At 37.0% G+C, this 24,081-nt stretch overlaps 1 protein-coding gene across 2 annotated transcripts in view; it reads right to left on the bottom strand.

Moving 5' to 3' along the window:
- The window catches only part of PDZRN4 (PDZ domain containing ring finger 4), a 374,557-nt gene that overhangs the window by 133,048 nt on the left and 217,428 nt on the right, over nt 1-24,081 (bottom strand). Inside the window, exon 1 of one of the 2 annotated variants that reach the window (XM_032645763.1) lies at nt 13,730-13,798. The exons of the other annotated variant lie outside the window; for it this stretch is intronic. Coding sequence (XP_032501654.1) covers nt 13,730-13,798 — 69 coding nt within the window. Of the gene's footprint in view, nt 1-13,729; nt 13,799-24,081 lie in introns of those variants that run through there. 2 annotated transcript variants of the gene reach the window in all.

Here is a 24,081-nt window from a genome sequence, read left to right on the forward strand (position 1 = left end):
CACTTACCCAGCCCCTGGAGGCGCTGGGTGCTGCTGCCTCAGAGTTTTGTCCTGCTCTGGGTGCTGCGCTCAGCCAAAGGGAATCAACGGCCTTGTGCAAAGCTATGCCCGCTCGCCAGGAGCCACCACCTCCAAAGATTAAATGATGCAAGAGTGCAAAGCCAGGCTATGGGAACAATTCTGAAGGGTCATCCCAGCTTCACAGCAACCCTTGCCGTTATCTGAGGTCTCTGTTGGGATTGCATTCCAGTCTACTTTTCCTTCTGCCTGATGCTACTGCTTTCACTCCCACACAGGTGTTGCTCCTGAGAAAGCTCTTAAGCATCTCATGTACAAATCTGTGTCTCAGAGGCTGTTTCCCATGCCATGTAACCTGACAGTATATATAATCAAAGAGCCATTTTTTCTTTGTGGAGGATTAAGGTAATTTAAATACTGGGCTGAGTGAAATAACCACAGATGTTCATATTCACAATTGGTAAATAATGTACTGTTACTTTGCTAGGATTTACACAGACAAAAAGATTTTTTTTATATAACATAAAAAATGTGAACCATATGATATTTAATAATTTAAATGCAATTTGATTCTTGTGCGCCTCTGTATCTTTATGTAATCCAGGAACTAATCAAATTGTATTAAAACACACTCAGGGGCTGAGGTACCATTTACTGGTCCTGACAGTTTCCTTTTTGAGGGATTCAAGACAACACTAGGCAACGTATATATGACCACCCATTGGTTCCCACTTATGGATACTATGATGTTTTTAGTAAAATTTATGTAGCTATTTCTTTAAGGTCATGTTAGACATTTGTCTCATATGCACTGTCTAAAAGTAACACTTTATAACAAGTTATCTAAAATTCAAACTAAATCTATTTGAAAAATATCAGTGGAAGATTCTACATCTCAAATTAATAGTGGTTTTTTTTTTTTTTTTTTTTACCTCTCTCAGGATTTTCTGTGATCTATGAAACACAGATAATACTAGCTGGAAAGCTGTGAATACTTCAAAGCCATCAAAGCAAACTTCAAAGCAAGGGCCCAGTTTTAAAATTATTTTCTGGTTGTTGTGGAAAGTGAGAACCAGGTACTTATGGGGCATAAATAAATAAATAAATAAATAAATAAATAAATAAAGATATTTATGGGGAACCGGGTATTTATGGGGAAGCTCTGGGGAGCAGTCATCAGCACATTGATAACAGTGTTACTGGGTAGTTCAGTGATGCCAATGGTCAGTTCATCAGTCACAGACGAGGTGTCAATTAGCCAGAAAATGATAATCCATCAAGAAGGTCACCTGATGAATGTGATCTTACATAGAAATTGCTGAGGAGGCTATTTATGTATAGCATTTGCTTTAAATGTTTTTATCACTGTTGTTTTTAATCAGTTATGAAACCAGTTTCATTTTCCTGAGATTTAGGACTTAGCTACCTTGCTTTCAAGAGACTGAAATGACAGTATGAAAGATTCGTAAGGCCACTTCTTTCTAAATTAATATTTAACTTAGTTTTAACAGCTTTTTAGAATACTTGGTATCTAAATGGATCCCACACATCTGAAAAAGAATTAACAGTCACAGGCTCCTCTCAAATATATCTGTGAATAATCTACTGTGCAGATGAGCATCACAGAAATGAATCTGTGATTTTTAAGTATCTGCTAAGATAACTGGTTTTTATTGGTGATGTTTTATTTCAGAAGGTGGAATGGAAAAGACTAAATTAAGCCATCTAATCTATGCCAGTTCAGGGGGAAATACTTCCCAACACTTTTTAGTCTACATTTCACATCCAGTGAAATATGACTATTGCATGGAGTACAGTCATTGACTTACTTTCTCTAGGTTCTACCAACTGCATTAAATATTATGTAGTGCAATTCTGAAAATATTTTTAATTTTTATTTTATTTTTACAAACTCTTGAAGGTTAATTGAGAGTAATTTACCCTCAAGTAGAGACACCACCCTTATATTTAGTTCTTAAAATGATCACCACAAACAAGACAGTAAATTCTTCTTTGCCTCCCTCTTTAGATTACCCTAGAATCTGGATAAGACTCTGGTTGGGCATTTCTGTTACAGTTTAGAACTAATTTTGTGGCAATAGGAAATTAATCCTGATGAAAATCCTGAGTTTTTCAAATTCAAAATCTTAACTTCTACCTTATCTGAGTTTTCTATCTCAAGTTATCTGGGGGTCACTGAGTTAGTTTCCTGAAAAGCTTCATTGATATTGGGTATATGAGGGGCATTATCTTTATTATCATTATATTCCTTATGGCTCAAAGAATATCCTCACTTTACAAGTAATAATGTCTAATAAGTAAAATAAATATGGTTTTGAGTTATTGAAAAAATCTATTTTTAGTATATTATTGAATTGGACTAGGTTTTACTTAAAGCTTAAAAAATGATTTTCATGGTCTTCTTAGGCTACTCCTTGCTTTATATGACCTTTATTGGGATAGCTGCACTTGGACAAATTCTCAGATTGGTGCTAGAGTAATTATGAAACCAAAGGCAACATCATCAAGAAGAATTCAGACATTTTGCAGTGTATTTTATAATGATCACTTTGAATTCTTTTTATAGTAAGGAGGGACAGAGATAAAATGAATATTGTAATAATTTAGCCATATTTTACTATTTCAGTGATGGATATAAATAAAAAGAAATATGTATTAAGCCATTTTTACACAAAATAGCTAATTCAATTTTTTTCTTGTTTTTTGAATTTATTTTATTTATTTATTTTTTTATATAGCAGGTTCTTATTAGTTATCTGTTTTATACATATTAGTGTATATATGTCAATCCCAATGCTAATTCAATTTTACAGCATGGAAAGCAGCAAATGAAGAAACATGACAGTTACTAAATCAATAATCAATTCATCTCATCACACACAAAACACTGTTTTGTTTTATATGATATATACATATTATATTTTAGACACTTTATTTTTATCTATAATATAGTAAATCATTATCACTATGACATCTCACGATACCTTGTTCCTCTCTCTCTCTCTTTCATAGAACTAATATTATACCTTGCATTATAGTTATTTGTGAACAAGTGTGTATTACTGGAGACTGTGCAACAGTAAACACCTTGAGGGCAGGGATCTCATCTTGTTCTGCTTTTATATCACCTTCAACAAATTGCCCTGTACACAGAATTCACTTGGAATTTAACCATTCATCCTTTACTCAAGAAACATCTATGTGGGTACTGAGTTAGATTGAAAACAGGGTTTTTGCCCTCCAGAGATTCAGAGACCAGTGAAAATCACAAACAAGTAAATTGAGAAAGGATACCATTTGGTATATGTTATGACAGAGGTAAGCACTGGTTACCTTGGAAGGAAAAAGGAAGGGGTATTCTTAAGTTCAGGGACTCCAGGAAGATTTCCTGGAAAAGGTGGTACCTGACCCAAGCTTTGAGGAGGGCTACAACTTAGTGAGCTAAAGGGCTATGGGAAATTCTAGGAAGAAAGAACAGCAAGGCATATTGACCAGTTTGACAGTTGAGGAATAAAAATTGTATCATTATCCATCATGACTGGCAATTTTGAGAAAAGGACCTGATATGCTGAATCCACCTGGGTAATAAAATACTCAGTTTGGTAGAAAAGGTCAGGGAATAGGAGTGCAGTAGGGGTGAAAGAAGGGCCGATAGAGCTTGTTTGTTTTTAGTTTGTTTGTTTCGTTTAGAAAAGCAATGACAATTTTTCCTTAGTTTTAAGATGTGAGTTCTCCCCAATATCTTCTTGTTTCTGAAATGGGGATGCAGCTTGCAATCAATACGGATATTAAAGGTGGTAGCTTGTCAACTCTGCATGCCCCCAGCTGTCCTTACACTTGATGATGAGCCTTGCAAGTAACAATACCGTAAAAGAGATGACACCTTCAAAATCAAGAAAATACATAATTTTGTAGTTTCTCAAATCATCTTGTTTTCAAAGAGGACTCAGTGAATACTGGAGACAAAAGCTTTCTTTTGTGAATGCAGTTGTAGCTATATCCCCACTCCTATTCCTTGATCCGATTTGTATTAAATACCAGGCACTGTATGATGTGGTAGAAATGCAGAGATGCAGAAAAACTAAATATAAATACAGAAGGATCTGACTATATTTCAAATTCTGGAGGAGTTTTGGGAAGAACAACCTACTCTGTCTTGGGTTCAGAGAGAACTTCCCAGATGGTGAGCTTTGAATTGAGTTACAAAGGATTAGGGTTTTTATCAATATATGTATAGGGGTATGAAAAACACACTAGGAAAAAGGGATATTTCAATGAAAAGCAAAGAGATGGGGAAAATCACGTTGTTTTCAAATAAGAAATTATAGTTTGGTTTGGTGAAAATTTGGGCTGTTAGGAATGTATGAGGAAACACAGCAGGTTGTGAAGGATCATTCATGCCAGGCATAGATTTATGGGAAAGTGGGGAAAGGCTTTCAAGCTCTCAAAAGTGGGAGTGTCAAGTCACTTTCCTATACTGACGGGCTCTCATAGGTGAGACAATTTGATTTAAGCTGTTAAAACAGATGGGGAAAGTGGTAGTAGAGAGGACCAGCTTCTCTTTGTTATACTGAAAAGGCCATCTCTGTAGAACCCTCTGAGGAGAAATATAAATAGCATCTATTATCCCACTGCCTTTCTTCATCCTTTCCTCCCTCCCCCCCATTTCTTTTTCCTTCTTCCTTTATCAGATGTTTATTGAGGACCTATGATGTGCCAGGAGCTCAGTATTTATGGATCAGTTTAGTGAATAAGTATGGAAAGCTCAAAGGGAGAAGAATATTTGATATTTATAATAAAATGAACATGGACTTTGGCATTAGGCAAATCCCAGTTTGAATTTCAGGTGTTCTACTTGCTGACAATATGAATTTGTCATTTGATTACTTTGTGCCTTGGTCTTCTCATTTGTAGAATGGGGACAATATTAGCTAACTCACAGGGTCACCGAAATGAGATCATAACCTCAAAAGTTACCATTTATGGCATCCCCATAATGTGTTATGCCCTTTAACTATATCTCATTTACTCCTTAATAAAACCCTTCAAGGTTGATATTAATCAATTAAACAAAGGCTCAATGAAGTTAAGTAACTAAATCACAGTCAGAGAGGAAATAAGTGGTGCTATTGCTTGATTCCAAAGGCTCTGTTCTTTCTTCTGTGCTCAGTGCCTCTCCTATGTATCACATTGTGTTTGGGCACTATTTTCCATGTTGTCTTAAAAGTGAGGTTCACAACTGCATAGGCAGAACCAACTTCAAACAAACAAACAAACAAACAAAAATATGAGCCGCTAAGGAAATATAGAACACACTTAAGGAGTGAATGGCAAAATCTATCCATTGCAAATCAACTTAGCATGGCTGTGCTCTTTTAAATAAAGTGCCAAGAAAACAATATTTACACATATTCTATCATTTAAATTGACTTCAGAGACACTATTTGATTGCATCCTTATGGTTTATAGAGCCCTGCAGTGATGCCTGGCACCAAGTCCATTCATTTTTGCAGGAAGATCAAGATACTCAACTATCCTCATCCCATATCCTGCTTTGGTCAGGCCGTTTGTCCCATTTTCCCTAAATATGTCCAATTAGTCATATCCTATGACTTTGCTTTTACAATAAATCCTGGACACCAAACATACTACATGGCTGACTGGATATACAATAATTATGCTGAATTTAAAAATAAACCTTGGCTCCTAATCTAAGCCACTCTAAATAAGGACTACAACCATGAAGACCCTTAGATTATCCTTACCCATATAGAACTGCCCTTTCTCTGTAATGTCTGCTATGTTAGGGTTGTACATTTCCACATTTATATTCTAATTGCTTTGTGATTAAACACTTTGAAGACTGGCTTCTTAGCTTATGCTTCTTTTGCAACCTCTGTGTACCCCACAAAGCGGGTACAGAGTAATTATTTGTGGTTATTCAAAGTTCCCCAAACTTTCCTTTACATCAAAAAACATTAATATCTGAATTCTACCTTAATTCAATTATAGGAAAATATTACTATCACTGATTACAATAGTGGTCTTTAATCTATGGGTTTATTATTTTTTAAACCATACTTAGTAATTCTCTTTGTTCATATACTCTTGAAAAGAATTTTTTAACTTTTTATTATTTAAGTAAAGGTACCTGAGACAGACCCTTAAGAGCCTTAGAAGTAAAAGGTTAGCTCAGAAAAAATCTAATTTCCACTGAGATGAGAGCAAGTTTCTAAAAATTTTCTATAGTATTTCTAAAAAGCTACATAAAGCAGCAGTGAGGGGATATTCTTCACTAGGACCCAAACTACCATTAAGCAAGATTTATAGCTTGTTACAAAATGGCACAAATTAGCAATTAGATGTTATATGTTGGAACACAGAATATGGGGCTGTTACCTTTTAAGCTTTTTGTTGAAAGAAACAAAGAACACTTCATAATAAACTTTAAAGCTGTTACTCCACATTGGGAGTGAAAGAATTAAGAGAGAAGGAATGAATACAGCTGGAAGGGAGATGGAGATGGACGGAGCAGGTTATATGGATGACTTTGGAAATGTTGCATTAAGATATGAAAATCACAGTTGTATTTGAATTACCTAGAATTCTAAATCTGAAGACAACATTACCACCCAGTGGTACCTAAATCCTTATTAGTCACAAGAAGAAGACATTTATTAAGAATAATACCTAAAATTCTTATGGTGTATGCCACAGAAAGGGTTATGAGAGAAAACAGTGATTGTCTCTGGGCAACCTGGGTTATGAGAGAAAACAGTGATTGTCTCTGGGCAACCTGCTCAACTTTATTTCACAAATTATAAACTTTTCAAGGGCAGAATCCTTCATAGAACTACAGTCTAGGGTACCTAGTGATTTAATTTTTGTATCTTTCTTAACCATTTAATAGGATTGATTGAATACCTAGTAAATGACCTGTAAAAATTCAATATATGAAAATATACCCACATAAAATGAATTTATTGAACAGTGATTGGCTGTTGTGTAAAGATTTTTCACTATCAGTTAATCTTCATAAATAGTTCCTCTTGTAAAGTTCTGAAATCACAATTTGCTAAAGATAAGCAGCCCATTTGCTACTATCTAACAGGATTGGAAGTGAATAAATATGTGCATATGTTATGTAATGATGTAAATAAAATAATGTATTTTAGAACTATTTTCAACAAATATTGAAATTAAAGAATTTTCTAATCAGATTATCCCACTTAATTAGCAAATTCAGGTGAGTTGAAGAGTCAAAGATCTCAGCATATCTATTAGCTAAGTTTTCAGCAACATGTCTCCTTTGTGTGTAACATGGAACCAGTGAAAATGTTTTCCTCCAGTATTTCCTCTAAATAGAAAGATATGCAGCTAGAGGTAGCTGATCTTCTCCTGGGTCTAGAACAATTCAATAAGTAGTGAAAATTTGAAGAAATTAAAGGTATACATTTTTAAAAAATGTGATATTCTGATCCTTATAGTAGAGAAAGGCACTTCATTTATTAAACCTACCTAAATCATTAAGATATTTATTTTTATTCATATCAAAAATGCTCTAACAGGGCTTCCCTGGTGGCGCAGTGGTTGGGAGTCCGCCTGCCGATGCAGGGGGCGTGGGTTTGTGCCCCAGTCCGGGAAGATCCCACATGCCGTGGAGCGGCTGGGCCTGTGAGCCACGGACGCTGGGCCTGCGTGTCCGGAGCCTGTGCTCCACAACGGGAGAGGCCACAACAGTGAGAGGACCCTGTACCACAAAAAAAAAAAAAACAAAAAAAAACAAAAAAACTGCTCTAACATTTAAGGTTTTCTTCAAAAGGCTTGGATAAAGTAAAGTCTAACTAAATGTACATGTTTTATTTTTTAATCACTATATTATCACCACCCTATGCACATCATAGTTCAAATGTGAAATCAATTTATCTTACTTTTCAAAGCAGAAGTAAAGATGACTTTCATTTTTAACATTCACAATTTTAAAAAGCAATTTTGCATTCTAAAAAAATCCGGGCTAAAAAAATTCATACTCCAATGTTAGTAGTAACTCCATTTTTTATAATCTGCCTTATCCCAGAGAAACTTCTTGAAAATGCAGTCGACCTCATCTTTGAATCCACCACTTTCTGGATTTTGTCCACATTTCTCTATTTAGATGCTCTGTAATTGTCACCACTGACCTCGCTCCAGGTTAGGTTCTCCAGGAAGCCAATTCTGTGACAGAATTTAGTGGTAAAGAGCTGAGAAGCATTCCCTCTGTGGAAGGGAGGAAAAAGAAGCAGTACTGGGCAGAAGTAGAACTGAACTATGATGCAGGCCCAACAACAGTTGCAGGGAGCTCTGGAGCTCGAGCTGCCTTTCAGAGGGTCCCAATTCAGTCCGAGATGCCCAGGCCCATGTAGACTTGCATCCATCTGCCATTGGAGAGATTGAGCCTCCTGGGAGGGGAATAACCTTGGGTGAGGGGCTCTCTGCAGATAAGACAGTCCCTGAGGGGCTGACAGTGCTCTCAGCAGCTGGGGCAACAAGTCCTTCCTGAAGAGGCGCCGGGGCAGCATACCACAAATTTTCATATCCAAAGACACTGCAGTTCTTATCCTGTCTGACCACATTGGCCACTCCTTTTTAAACACCTTCTCTGCTTGGCTTCTCCCACTATTCTTCTCTTCCTTCTCACTCTATAACAGTTTCACTTTTTCTCCTTTTCTTTCTTCTCCTTTTTGTGTTTCTTAATATTGTGTCCTTGGTTCACAACTCTCCTCACTGTTCAGTTTTTCTCCTCACTTTTTACTTCCTTCTGGGTGATCTCATCCACCAAACACATATATGCCAGGTCTTCATTTTGAATATTCACTGTCTGCCAGCATTGCTCAGATAGCCCATGATGAACTCAGTGGCCTTCTCTCCTCTTTCCAGAACTCACTTCCCTTCTCTTATTTCTCCTCTGTAAATTTCACTATACCTCCCTGGTCTCACAAGCCAGAAGCCTAATGAATTTACCTCCTCAGGGTCTCAATTCTGTCCTCGCTTTTACATGATTTCTATCACTAACTAACTCTGCAACAGCCTCCAAATTAGCCTCCCTTGTTGTTTTGCTGTGGTACCTCCCCATCCCCAACCCAAGCCCAATGTCCCCAGACACACACCACAGCCAAGTCTACACTCTTAACTCCTAACAGAGTGATTTCTCCCTCTTTAAAAACAAACAAACCAACAAACAGACACAATCCTGGGACATGGGATACTCTCCAAAGCCTGGTGTTGCCCACCACCTCTCAGGCCATGTTCTAGAGCCTGCCTGCTACTTGAGGTTTTAGTAACACTTGTCGCTTGTAGTTCCCCTACTCCAGGTCCATTCACACCTAGCACCTGTTTGCCACCTCCATGGACTTCTCTACCCTTCTATCTCTTTGATTCTCTCTCCCTTCTCATCCCCCCTAATGCCCGCCCCCCGCATCGAGTCCCTTTGCACTCTTCCTGAAGTCTGTCAACATCTCTGTTAATTCAACATTTTCACTTATCACATTATATGAAAATTCTCTGCTTATGTGTCTTTCTTCTACTGCCATAGTGTGCTTCTCAAAAGCAAGGACTGTCACATCTGTCTTTGCATCCCCCATGGAAAAAATGAGGACTTGGCACATATTGGACAATTGAAGCTTACTGAAAGTAGTTTATTGAACTGAACAGCATGGCTAGAGTTTAAGGCAGCTGCTAATTGGTTGACAAAAGCAAGACATTATTGTGATGTGTCCTCATTTTTTCCTCTGATTATAAAGGATAGATAACCTCATTCAAGAAAGTTAAAATGAATGGAGAATTTATTATAGAAACGTACTGGAACTGGGGAAATGAGGCCTCTCTGAAGACCTGCTATTTATTATTTACGCTTCTCTTTCTCATGACCCATGTGCTCATAGAGACACTTTCTCAAGTGTCTCTGATTCTCAATATATTTTATCCTCGTAGATCTGATGGACCACAGACCTTCAAGCTTCCCAATCTACTTAAAGCCTTCTCCCTCTCTCGATCTCTCTCTTTCTCCCTCTGCATTCTAATCCCCTTAGTAATGACCTGTTTCCCAATAAATATTTCTGAGACTGAAAAAAATCTAATTGCACCCTCAACTTCATGTACTAGGTGACTGCTCTTGGTTTAATCAGCTGTTAGGTATGGGGCAGAGAGGCAGGCAGAGTGATATGGTCTTTCACTAGAAGCTATGGATGAGGCAGAGGCTATGGTCTTTCAAGGAACCATGGTGAGACTCAGTGAGTGTCTGCTGGCAGGGTGGGGGTTATAGGACAGTCAAGCACCTGACCTGCCTTCAAGGAGTGCACAATTCAGTCACACACACTTGACGGTAATACCAGACAGATGAATGTAAAAAACAAGAAACTCAAAAAGTGCAAGCAAAATGCTATGAGAGTTCCAAGGCGGGAGCAGTTCCAAGGTAGCTGCTGTCAATACTGTAATTGTTGTCACTGTCCATGAAGGTTCCATTTCAGTTTTGATACTAATTCATGGGTGCAGGCTGTGGGGAGACCTTCCAGTTGTGCCAAACCAGTCAATATCTGCCCCCATTTGGAACATGTTGTTAAACACCAATGAGCACCCCATTGATAAATTTCCATTATGTAATCAATCAAAAAGTTACATTCGATTTATGTATGAAAAATCAAACTTAGAAGTCAACAGATTTAGATATTACCATACAATCTCCCTCATAAATAAATCTGTTTTTAAGTCCGAAGTGCCTAACAAGCTACTGCAGCTCTCTTGGTCCAGCTGGTTATTTAATCAGATTAGTACAAAACAGGCAATTTAGTTCGTGTCAATAGAAGGGCCTTGTTCAAATTACCCATTTATTAATTCTTAAGAGGTTAATAAATAACCTACTTTGAATAAAATAAATCACTGCAGATAACAGTTGTGTTCCTGGCACATAAAAGAGTTAATAGATGCATGAAAATTGCTTGGTATGAAGGTTACTGGATCTACACAAACCCTAGATTCTTGCAACTGTGTTCATACTGGAGCCGGATTGGCCCAACTCCAGCTGAAAATAATTTTCTTGAAGCAATATTCTTTTTCTTCTGCCAACTGAAAGCCTTAACTCCTCTGTAGGAACAAAAAATATCAACCAAATTTAAACTTGACCTCATTTCACACCTAGGTACATTATTCTGATTGTTTCACTGGACTCCTCAGTGAGCACATACGCTTTTGTTACAAATCTGAAACTGTATTCTACTTGGCCCATGTTATCAGAGAGCAAAATCTAGAAATATAGAAAGAAAATTTTAAAAAGTTCAGTGTCATAATGATTCTGTTATAGAGAAATAATCTTTTTGCTCTTGGTCATGTAGGTAGCATTCACTGCTAGTCTTAAATTTTCACATCACCTGATAAACTTTAATTTGCCTTAGCTTGTAAGAAATAATAACAAAAGAAACAAAAAGGCAGGTGACCTGAGAATTACGTCTATAAGTAAATACATATGATTTGGATCATCAGGTGTTGATGTTTGTGTGAGCTAATTTGCTTTAATATTACCAGCTAGAAATACGCAGGCTTCCAATCCCAAGTCACTTTTGTATATAGTATCCTCTCTTCTGGGGGCAGCTATGTGCCCCTCGTGAACACCTGGTTAAGAACATGCTCACTTTCATGTGTGCTCTGAGCTGCTGCTCCTCCAAATAAAAATAGAAACTAGTCTGCAACACCACACGGGGCTCCAGTGTATGATATGAGCCTATCACTGGTTTCCTTTGATATCTTATCTATTCCATTAACTCAATAAAATAGATCGCAAAGTTAAGGACAAACTGTAGGAGGGCTCCCCTTGGAAAACACACGCAAGACCTTTAAGCTGGGGTTTTAACTTATCGAATAAAAGCCAGTTAAATGGAAGCTAATACTTCATTTTCACCCCCTTTATTAAAGATCGTAAGTACCACAACTCAGGAGTAGAGAAAATAAAGTAAATAGATGAAGGAGTACAGGTGGAAGCAATAAAGAGTATGGCTTATCTATTTTCTCAAGATTTAGGAAGCACTTAAAGGCAAAACTACAGACAAGCACTTTAAAATTCTACAACAAAGGCTCCTTAACAAACACAGTGGTCCTTTCTGGATGCAGAAATCTGGCTTGATTTCTTAGCAGAAGATAAACAGCTTAACCGAGGCATAATCAGGGAAGATGCCACCTACTACTTCCTCCATATTATACTTTTATGTCAATTTAGTAATTCAGAGAAAAATTAGATTTATTAATCCACTCCCCTGCTCCTCCACCACCCAAAGAAAAACAATAGTATAACTCAAACTCTTATAAACCAAACTAAAGGGAAGTGTTCCACCTAGAGACTGTTTTCATGAGTCCAAGCAGATGAGAGCTTATCTAGGAATGAAGATGATTTTAACCTAGGCTCGCAAGTTTATAGTAAAAAGAGAAGCAAAAGGTATTGCCCCTGGTGTAATTAACAATGTTAATCTTCCTTTTCCTCTCTATGGTGATAAAGGAGTCATTTTTATATTTAATTAATGCAGAGGATCATTTTGGAAAGTGGCTAATGAGCCTCTGATCACATTACCATGAAAATGTGCATTAACATTGCAACTAAGGAGGCTGTTTCATGTGTAGCAAATCCACTTTGTAATTAGCCCACTGTGAAATGAATCACGTCAGGGGGAAATCTGAGGGAACCAGTAGGCAGTGGGCACTTGGCGACTGCTGTGCCCACAGACCACCAACATCCCAAACATTGTCTTTCATCAGCAATATCATCTAAAAACAAAAGTAGTGTGTCACATCTGGGACAAACCGGAAGAAGGGAGGAATAAACTTTATTTTGCCAAACAAGAAATTTGGACTTCATACACCCCCCAGGGAAACCTGCCTAAATAAAATGGTGAATTAATAGAATTCTATGAAAACTCTGAAGGCTGGGAATATCATTTTCTTATTTTTATTCTGAAAAGCCCTCAGATATACATTAAAGGGACATCCAAATTTACACACATTTTTCCTTTTCATTACAATACAAATATTGTAATAAGCTCTTGAAATTAATTTCTAGTGCTAAACAAAGAAATTATAAAAAGGATCCAAGAACAAATGATAAGAAAATTCCTTTATCTACTTTTTTAATCCAAGCCGAGACATAGCATGTATTTTTTCTCATAAAATACAAATATACCAGGTCTTCCTCTTAAAACCAAAGCACAAATTCCTAATTAGTCAAATAATTCCTCTGACTAACAAGATTTGGCAAGAAACTTTTCCTGTCTATTCCAAATAACTGAGCTCACAGACCTATTAAATCCCAATATTTATGCAGACAATGATACATTTGATTTTCAAATGTCAACACTATTCCAAAATGAAAGAGGGTCTTCAAAATATTACAGACATGGATCTCAGTATTACTCCTTTTACTTAACTGACATCTTGGCAGTAGATACAAAAAAACGTTAAAAAGAATCCCACAGGAAGTCATCTGAAGGGGGAGTGGCAAGGAAGCTGAAAACTGCCACCCCAAACCAAAATAAAAAGCCCCCAGCCAGCAAGTCTGCCCTTCATTCTGAAATCTACAGAAAGAAAAAATTAAGCTAGCCACAGTTCATTTACCATTTTTCAGACAAACACAAAGCCTGGCTATTTAGTTGCTGGTAACAGACCCTGCACTCACCTGGGAAACTTCATACAGCAGTTTGTAGTGTTCCTCTCTTTTCTGAAAAGTGCACAAATTGCAGCCCATTCTAACAAGCAGAGAGAGAGAGCAAATCTTCTAATTTCCCCAGAACTGAAAGGCAAGTGAACTGAAAGGGAATCACCCTCCAGACTTGACTACTGTTTTTCATCAGTCACTTCAGTCCAGAAACACAGACAAACCGCTGTTTGCTGGAAGCACAAGCCAGGGTGCTGTGTGGCAGCATGCTCTTCTTCGCTTTCCCTAAGTATCTTGCACTCACGGATACACACACAGAGTTTCCAGTCAGTTCATGGCAACACTCCCCCTGTCTCTGCATCAGTGCACATGACTACACAGATTCCAGCTCATGAATATTAATAGTACCTCATTGATTATTTATGACAGAACATGTTAGCAGGGAGGGGTGTCATAGCTGCTGCTGGTGACAGATGAATATTCACTAATTAAGAAGCAAATGTAGTGTGGTTAAACAAAATTCACTTGTGTCAATACCATCTCTGTTTATTAAGGATAGAGAGGTTGAGCATAGGGCATTTCAAAGAAGAACATACACTTAATTTCTCCATTAATGTAAGCTTTTAATATGGGAGTAAGAAATTCAGAAACAGAAATTTATACTTAGTTCACATCTCCATGTTTTGTCACAATTAGAAGAAATATTTTCAGTATTATTAAGTCTAGGGGAAGATGGATAGGAGCAATTATTTAAATTTATAAAATAAGCACAGAGGCAAAGGAAAATTTGGGGAGTGATGTGGGAAAGGAACAGAAGATGGGGGATGTCATTCAGAGTTTTAATCCTGATCCTACAAAAATAACTGAATAGTTTATAGGTAAAGACCATTACTTACTAGGGAGGAAATAAGGCATATTTTCTTAATCTAAATAAAGAACATTTAAGCAAGTATCAGTAGATATACTTGTACAGATAATAAATATTTTAATTAGATAATGGGGCATATCAATTGAATGTAGATTTGCAGCCTTGTAATACATGCAGGTCTATATTTAAAAATTAGATAAACACAATGCCTTTTCTGAGAAAAAATTTCAAATGCATATAGTATTTATGCTAATTTTATTAAAGTCATATATAATATTTCAGAAAGCTGACACTGGTAATATTTAAATTCTAATGTAATGCACATTGACTCCATTTATGATTCTATACTTAGAGTTCATAATATACAAAGGTGAACACAGACTTAAAAACTAAACTTAAATGTTTAGATAATAGAAGTAATGAATTTAATTTCATACTCTCGCAATATATATATTGTATTGCAAGCTGGCATTTTTTGTCCCTTAAAGATATGCTGCAAACAGCTAAAGCAGATAATAAAAGAAAATTCCTTTTGTTCCTGTACTGACTTATCCACAACCTCTGCTAATTAAGAAGTATGTCCTTGTACCAGCACATCTTTAAACTGGACAGGATAGCAGGTGGGTTCCAAAGCAAAAATAATTACTTGGAAACTGATGACTCTGCTTAGGAATTACATTGGATCCTGAAGATTTTTAATTGCTCAACACTTATGGATAGCTACTTTTGGGGGTCCAATTTCCTAAAAGTGCTTTGTCAAATGTTAAGAACCGATAACAGGAAATGATTCTAATGAGTACTAATTGTTAACAAATTGGCTTTGCAACTAGCAACACCTCAACACCAGCAAGGAGCCAGGAGATAAGCAATCATCTGCTGCTTATCAGTCATTTCCCTTGGGATGTAATAATCCGATTTTCTGGGCCTAATTTCACCTAACAGCCTGGATGAAAGCCAAGCTAAGAGAACTAGATGAAAGCGGCATCATAATTGAGGACCTGATGTGAACAAAGTTTACCAGGACTTCCTGCAAATTAGAAACCACTTGTAGTAAATATTAATTATTTTGATTCCTTTATGAAAAGGATATTTCAAGGAAGTATTTGAGGGGAACTTTGTGAAAGTCAGTTGTGGCCACAAACAGATGCAACCTCCTTAGGTGCAGTTGTAAAATATATATGTTTGATGCTTTTTAAAATTTTAATTTTCTTTGAGTCTTTACACCACTTCCCATGAAGTGTTCTTATGCTAGAGATCACATCCTCAAAGCAAGCATTGACTGTTTTTTGAAGGATTCTATATTGCTGAGCTGTGATAGAATTAATGACTCTCAGATGTTTAAATTCTGTGCTTTAAAAAGTCAGATCAAGGAATTAGAATGCAGTAAGGCAAGGATGGTTCACTCATCTATCAATGAAAGTGTTTGCTTCCCTCACTGATAAAAGTCTTTATGCAACAGGTTTTGAAAGCTAAGTAGGAAACGATTATTGAAGCTATGGTTGCTTATTGGGGCTTTCTTATAATATTTTGTAGTTGGTTTGTAAAGAAAAATTAAATAATCACAGCTTTAAAATATTTTCTTAGTCATAAAAATGTAAAGAACGAACAGTGAAGTAAGAAATTTCAAATTAAAGCTATTCTTTCAGCAATAGCTTTTTGGCTGTTTTCTTTACTCATTACTATTTCTGCTATTCTCTAATTTCTATCTCGGGAAGCAAAGGCAGCTTCTCCAATCATTTATCAAATGCTGCCCTTGGCCCATGCACCTTGGAAAGATTCCATCTTTTGCTCCTAATGAGTTCATCCTGGAGAATTGAAAGGTGGTTTGAAAAAAAGAACTATAATTCCAAATTTCTCTAAATTTCAATAGAGAATGAGGGTTAGATTTTTCCAATGACTAAACTGTGAAATCTTGTATTAGAATATAAAGTTTGAAGCAAATAGAGACAAATGAGTAAACCTGAACAATGTTTTAACAATGCAAATAGATTAGATATTATCTGTCTTGAACAGTAACAATATGGAAGAGTACGGGTTAAAAATAAACAGAGAATAGATGTTTATCTTTCCAAATATCCTTAGGAACAAATTCATCAAAGTGTAAAAACATATGTTGGGTTGGGTATATATTTCAAGATATAGTTGTTTATTGTAATTGCTTTTAATTTATGTTAGTTTACTCCCCTCAAACTCAGTGGCATTCAAAATAGGAGATGTTCATCAAGATCTGGAGTGCTATATAAGAGGGCTCAGTGAGAAGTAAATGAAAGAAAGGAATCCAGCATTTACCGTGCTTTTCCTATATAAACAGTACTACTAGACTAACCAAATAGTAGATGAGAGGAAGTTTCTCTTTATAGAATTATGCCAGTTAACAAACCAAAAACAGGAATGATAGAGCATGCCCATGCCAGCATCCCTTAATTACTTAATGGACCTAGTAGCGAGAATTAATGGCTGCTGACATGACACACTCACACATACACACACACAGGAGATAACTGGACATTATGTACCACCTGACAGAAGAAAATGACACCTTTCCAAAAACGAGTCTTTCCCAAAGTTGAGCAAATTACATGGAGTGTGGAGGACCAAGGAGCATGTTAAATTATGCCATGGAGATGCAGTCAGCCAAATTCAGACTGTGGGCAACTCAACATCGATAGATACACATTCCAGTTTCTGAGAGAGAAGGAGAGAGTGAGAGAGAGGAAGAGAGAGGGAAGAGGGGAAGGGAGCTAGAGAGAGGGAGATATGATCGCTAGGAAGTCTACAGATTGAAAGAGACTTTAATGACATTTTATAAACAGACATTACTAAGCTATATGTTTGGGTACGCAAATCATTTGGGTGATAAAATGATAAATAAACCTAAGAAAATGATTACCAAAAAAGTCAAGAGGATGGTTACTCCTTAGGGGTAGAGAGGGGGCTGTGTTTAGGAGGGGACACCAGAAAGTTTCAGCGTGGGTAACAAAGTTCTAACTCCTGATCTGGGTAGTGGTTTTACTAGGTGGTCATGTGATAATTCATTTAATTGAGCTTTGTTTTATGTGTTTTCTATATTTTTCCTACATTTATAAGAAAAGATTTTAAAAACTAATTAACAAAGAGGGTGTACCTGTGTTCCATCCCTGGTGGTCAATACAGTACACAGTTGCAAGCCCTACCAGAGAGAGATGGACAGTCCAAATGTGCCTATTTTGAGCCACCGATCCCCTTGAGTCTGTGACAGCTGCCATCAGTTGCATATGATTCTTTCTCTATTGCCTTTACAATGACTGGGGCTGTTTCTCCTATGTGGGTGTGGACGTTCGGTAAGTAACTCCACTCTCTGACCCTCTCTCTATCCTTGCCACATGTGTGGATCTTCTAACTAGGCTATGACTACCTATCTTGACACCTAGTATACAAATTTCCACCCTAGTCTCAAACTTGCATTCATTTTAGGGATATATCTGGGCACTTTTGAGTAGCCACTTAGCTGCCTAACATTTTCTAAAATTAATATCTTATATTCAATCACAAAGAACTGAGGCTCAGAGAGACAGGGTCTTGCTCAAGGTTAAACTGAGTAAAGAGATCTGAACTCAGTTCTCCAATTACAAATTCTGTGGTTGAATTTGATAGCTAGTTTGCTGAGCTATCTCCCTTGTACAGGAAGCTAGAGCTACATCAATATGCCTTTACATGATCCTGATGACAGGAAATGAAGGCTAGCCCTTCAAAGTGCTGAGATGAAGTGAGAGAGAGAGAGAGAGAGAGAGAATGAACAAACCTTTAAAAAGATATATATAGCCTGAAATAATGAAAGTGATTTGTAGTTAAAAATGTAAACTTTATCAAACTACTGAAAAATTTTTAATATGTCACAGCTAAATCACTTCAGTTGGCTAAAACCCCTCCACAGCCTTCATTGCATGTGGTCCCCAAGTACGCAGTAGAAAGTAGAAGAAAGGACAACTCATCCCGGTTTGCCTGGGATTTCCCTGGCTTTTAGCTCAAAGTTCCCTATCCTGGAAGACCTACAGTCTCGGCAAACTGGTCCCTGGAATGCACACCTCTTTTTTTAGGCTCCAGCAAAGCCAAACGGCTGTATAAGAGTCCCCATCTCTTCCTACTGTTGTCCCAGATTTTACTTCATCCTGCTTATTCTTCAGAAACACAAATCAAGCTATTGTGGTTCAGTTTAATTTTTTTTTTTTTTCTTTTTTGTGGTACGCGGGCCTCTCACTGTTGTGGCCTCTCCCGTTGCGGAGCACCGGCTGCGGACGCACAAGCTCAGCGGCCATGGCTCACGGGCCCAGCCGCTCCGTGGCATGTGGGATCTTCCCGGACCGGGGCACAAACCTGCGTCCCCTGCATCGGCAGGCGGACTCTCAACCACTGCACCACCAGGGAAGCCCCTTGTGGTTGAGTTTAAATGCTCTCTCCTTTCTGGACTCTTGGAGTTGAAGTAGTGATCTCTTCAACTTGTGAATTCTCAGTGCATTTTATCTGTATCCATCTCAAGACACATAACACTTCTACTTTACATCATTTTTACATACATGCCTTACCCCTCTTATTGGACTATGAGACATGTGAGGACAGCAGTAACATAAGTCCTGGGCAACCTGAGATGAGTTGGTCAATTGATCTTTGACTTTCTCAAAATACTGGCCTGGTGTCTTTCACACTGCAGGTCTGCAATAGAGGCATAGTGAATGAATGACTGTTATTGGGATATGAGAACAGACCTGATTCTGGCAAAGTGACATATATTTGTGTTTCTACTCTATACCTAATTTCCAGGTGACATTTTTCCCCCATTAGGGCTGGTTCAAGAACATTAAGTCAAAGTACTGAAGAATCATAAGCATTAAGATAGATTTAATCTGGTTCAATTCTATATACATAAATTCGAGAATCCATGAAACAGAATTTTTTGTACCAGGTACACAAATAAGTAAAGTATGATCACATGAGTTTTATCAGTTATTTCATATATATATATATATATATATATATACATATATACTATGTCTACATTTCAAGTTATACTTTGTTCCACATATTAGTCACATATTCATTTATTTATTCCCCAAATATTTATTGGGCACTTATGTCTGGTGGTATAATAATGCAAGGTGTTTGAAATTATATATCATCTCATTTGATGTTTACAATTTCTCTGAAGTAAACATGTCAGATATTATCCCTTATTTATTAATGAAGAAATTATTAGATGTTGAAATTCCCAGTGCCAGGAGACCTAGAGCCTTTGTCTTTTGGCTCTAAACCAGTGTTTTCTCCAGAATACTATGAATATCAACTAATATCATGAATTTACAAAAATGCTTCTGTTGATAGTACACACGTGACATCCATTTGCTTAGTTACAGCTCCAAGGACCAGTGTGTAATGGAGCATCCTTTTCACACTGAAATCACTAGGTGACCATCTTCATTTTGTATCTACAAATATTGCTTGCAGAACTAAGAGGGCTTTACCAACTTATGGACTCCTAAGAATGTCAAGTTATTAGACTAGACTCCAATGGAAAGAAGGGTGTGGATTGCAAGGAATAGGACTAGGGTTCCATTTGAGCTTTGTTACTATTACCTGTGTCACTTTGTGCAACTTACATACTCTGAAATAATACTTACCTTGCAGGCTGATTGTGAAGATGGAATGAGATAAAATACATGAGAAGGGATTCATTAACCGTGAAGTATTTGGTCCATACTGGGGCAATGGTTCGACATGGGTTCTAGAATCAGTCTGCCCTGGGTCAAGTCCCAGCTCCCCTAATTTCTATCTATGTGATGTTGGGCAAGTTGTTATTTTTTAACTTTCTCTGTTTCTTTGTTTCTCATCTCTAAAGCAAGGATAATAATAGCATCTACCAAACAATTACTGCAGGGGTTAAAGTTACTGTGATGATAATGTGTCATGTATACCTGGCGCATAGGATGTACCCCAATCCCTACTGGCTACTAGTAATCATACAAGTAGTGTGGTAATGATAATAATCTGTGTTTCCAATTTCCAGGTTATCTATTTCTAATTTTTCTATCATAATAAATCTCTATTACATTATTTCAAATTTACTTCATGGAAACATCATAGCCATTCCACCTTGTTTGCTATTGTACACTTGCATGTTGGTCATTCAACAACTTCTGAAAGGCTGTTTCCCAGCCCCTTGTATAATAGAAATAGTGGCACATTTTGTAAATGCATAAAAATTTTTTCTGTGTAAAGAATGTAATGTAATACATTCAGAGTAATAACCCTGATGTTATATTTACTTCTTTTAATGCATAATGTGTAAATAATGTGAACATAAGTGTACAAGAAACTGATGATCACATCTGAAGCAAGATTCATACAACTGTGAAATAGATAGTTCTTTGAGAAATTTAATGACTACTAATCTAGCCCAGTATAATGTTGGCTTTCTTGATTTGATCATCTATAGGCCAATTGGCTATGTACATTCCAGGGTATCATGTTTTGGTAATGTCACACTGTTTAGCAACGTCATGGATAGTAAGTAGGGTTTCCCAGCACACTACCATCACCGTTTTTAGTTCTACAAAATTGACCTAGTAAGTGCTCAGCAAATCCTTTCATTTACCAGAATTTTTTGAACACCATGATGGGTAGAGAATGGTGATAATTCTTACACATTTTTGAAAATAAGAGCTAATACTTATTTAGCATTTTTTACATACCAGTCATCATTCTGACACTACGTGTTATTCATTTGGTTTAATCCTCATGTCAACCCTCATAGGTGAGTACTATTAATATCTCCTCTTGACAAGGGTAGAAAATGGGTCACATTAGTAGTAAATGGGGGAGCTAGGAGTCAAACCCAAACAGTCTGGGTCCACTACTTAATCAGTATTTTATACTGATTGTCACTCAGAAATAATCATCATTATGACAAATTCCTAGATGGTTAGAACAAGGCATTCTGGTGATGCTTGTAGCACACTGAGATGGAAGAATTTCCCCAAGGACCAGAAGTGTAGTCTAAAATTAACTCCCAGGTTCCAAGTTGTATCCTCAAGCATGGCTGCATAAAACAGATTGAATAAATCTAAGCAATTTCATAACCTTACTCCACTCCACTGGTGATGGAGGATTGCTACACTGAATATGTACCAACAACCTTAGAATATCTTTCCTTCTGTAATAAATATTAATAAATATTAAATGCACTAATAGTAGGGCAGTCATATCTCTATATTAAGAAATTAACAACAGTTGCTTAAGTAAATTTGGAGGTTTTGAGAAAAGTGAAGGTATACAGATTTGCTGATGACTCCCAAATTTGAATCTCCAGGTTTAATTTCTCTCTTAAGCTTCAGAACCCCTTATTCATTGACTAATACATTAACATATGGGTTATCCATAGCACATTAAATTCAATTTCTCAAAACTTAAGCCATAATCCTCTCCCTCCAAAACTGCTGCTTTACAAGTGCTCTGCATCAAAGAATGGCCTGACCATCCCCAGGGGCTCAAGTCTGAGGTCTGAGCATCTGCCTTGGCTTTTCTCTCTCCCTACACCTAATGACCAAGCACTGTCAACTTTAACTGCTACATCTCTCTTCCTTCCTTCCCAGACCACTCTCCCAGGTTCAGGCTACTACCTTTTCTCAGCTGGGTCCTTCATTCACTCAAGAGCATTTGGAGTTTAGAATCATATAAAGAATGACCTGATGGGTTTTTGCTTCTCTCTGCCTGCAAACACACATTTATAAGCCCTTCATTTTAAGTTAATTTTTTTAAAAAATGAAGTATAGTTGATTTACAATGCTGTGTTAGTTTCAGGTGTACAGCAAAGTGATTCAGTTATACATACAGACATATTTTTTTCAGATTCTTTTCCCTTATAGGTTATTACAAAACACTGAATATAGTTCACCGTGCTATATAGTAGGTCCTCGTTGGTTATCTCCTTTATATATAGTAGTGTGTAGATGTTGATCCCAAACTCTTAATTTATCTCTCCTCCCCTCTTTCCCCTTTGGTAACCATAAGTTTGTTTGCTATGTCTGTGGGTCTGTTTCTGTTTTGTATATAAGTTCATTTGTATCATTTTTTTACATTCCACATATAAGCAATATCATATATTTGTCTTTCTCTGTCTGGCTTACTTCTCTCAGTATGTTAATCTCTAGGTCCATCCATGTTGCTGCAAACGGCGTTATTTTATTCATTTTTATGGCTGAGTAATGAACATTGGGGTGCATGTCTCTTTTCGAATTATGGTTTTCTTTGGATATATGCCCAGGAGTGGGATTACAGGATCATATGGTAACTCCATTTTTAGTTTTTTAAGGAACCTCCATACTGTTCTCCATAGTGACTGTACCAATTTACATTCCCACCAACAGTGCAAGAGGGTTCCCTTTGCTCCACACCCTCTCCAGCATTTATTATTTGTAGACTTCTTGGTGATGGCCAGTCTGACTGGTGTGAGGTGATACCTCATTGTAGTTTTGATTTGCATTTCTCTGATAATTAGTGTTGTTGAGTACATTTTCATGTGCTTTTTGGCCATCTGTATGTCTTCTTTGGAGAAATGTCTATTAAGCTCTACTGCCCATTTTTTGATTCTTTTTTTGATATTGAGCTACTCCCAGTTCCCTGGACCCTAACCTACCTATCTCTCTCTCCCCCTCTCTTCTCTCCCCCTCCAACATGCACATACATACACAAAAGAAAGTGTAAAACAGAATATTGCTGTTCTAGGGGTGGAGAGTACAGTTCTGTCAACATCACTCTTTAGGTCTTCTTGGTATCTCTCTTTTTTGACTTTAACAGAGTATAGACTCTACTTTTCTATCTAGTACTGTGATATATACTCTCTCATCCTTCGAATCTGCTCACCTATTCAGTCATTATAATAATATTCAAGGTATATAAAGTTTACTTCTGGATCTCATGGAGTAAACTTTATAGTGAGAGGAAGCAGTAAATAAATAAATAGATAATCATTACATAAAATATCCAGGCAAGTAAAGGGGTTATCACAGAGTGATGTGATGGTGAGTAATTGGGTCATCCTTCTTGGCTACTCTAGAGTCTGGAATATCTCTTTTATTCCCTGCCTGCTGACATACATGCATATATATAATCAAGTAAATGTAAATTAAGAAAAGTAAGGCAGGTAAGGGAATATCAAGTAAAGAGAGAGGTTCTTTTAATAGGGTTTTCAGGGTGTGAAGTTTTCTCCACCTTCAGGACCCTAGGAAATCAATTATCTATTGTAGTCCTGGTATTTTCAGACCTACTTCATCCCATTGCCACTTTTTTCTATCATGAAAACGTCCTTAATATGGCTGTTTAAAACATTAGCATTACAAATCCATATGTTAATACCACATCAATTTCTGTCAAACTGATAATATAGAATGTCTGATTGTATAACAATTCTGGCTCAGAGCACCTATCATCAGAATGAGTACTTGAGTTCTTTTAAGAGTTTGAACTTATCTAGAAA

Source organism: Phocoena sinus, chromosome 10, assembly GCF_008692025.1.
Source record: "Phocoena sinus isolate mPhoSin1 chromosome 10, mPhoSin1.pri, whole genome shotgun sequence".
Taxonomy (NCBI): Eukaryota; Metazoa; Chordata; class Mammalia; order Artiodactyla; family Phocoenidae; genus Phocoena; species Phocoena sinus.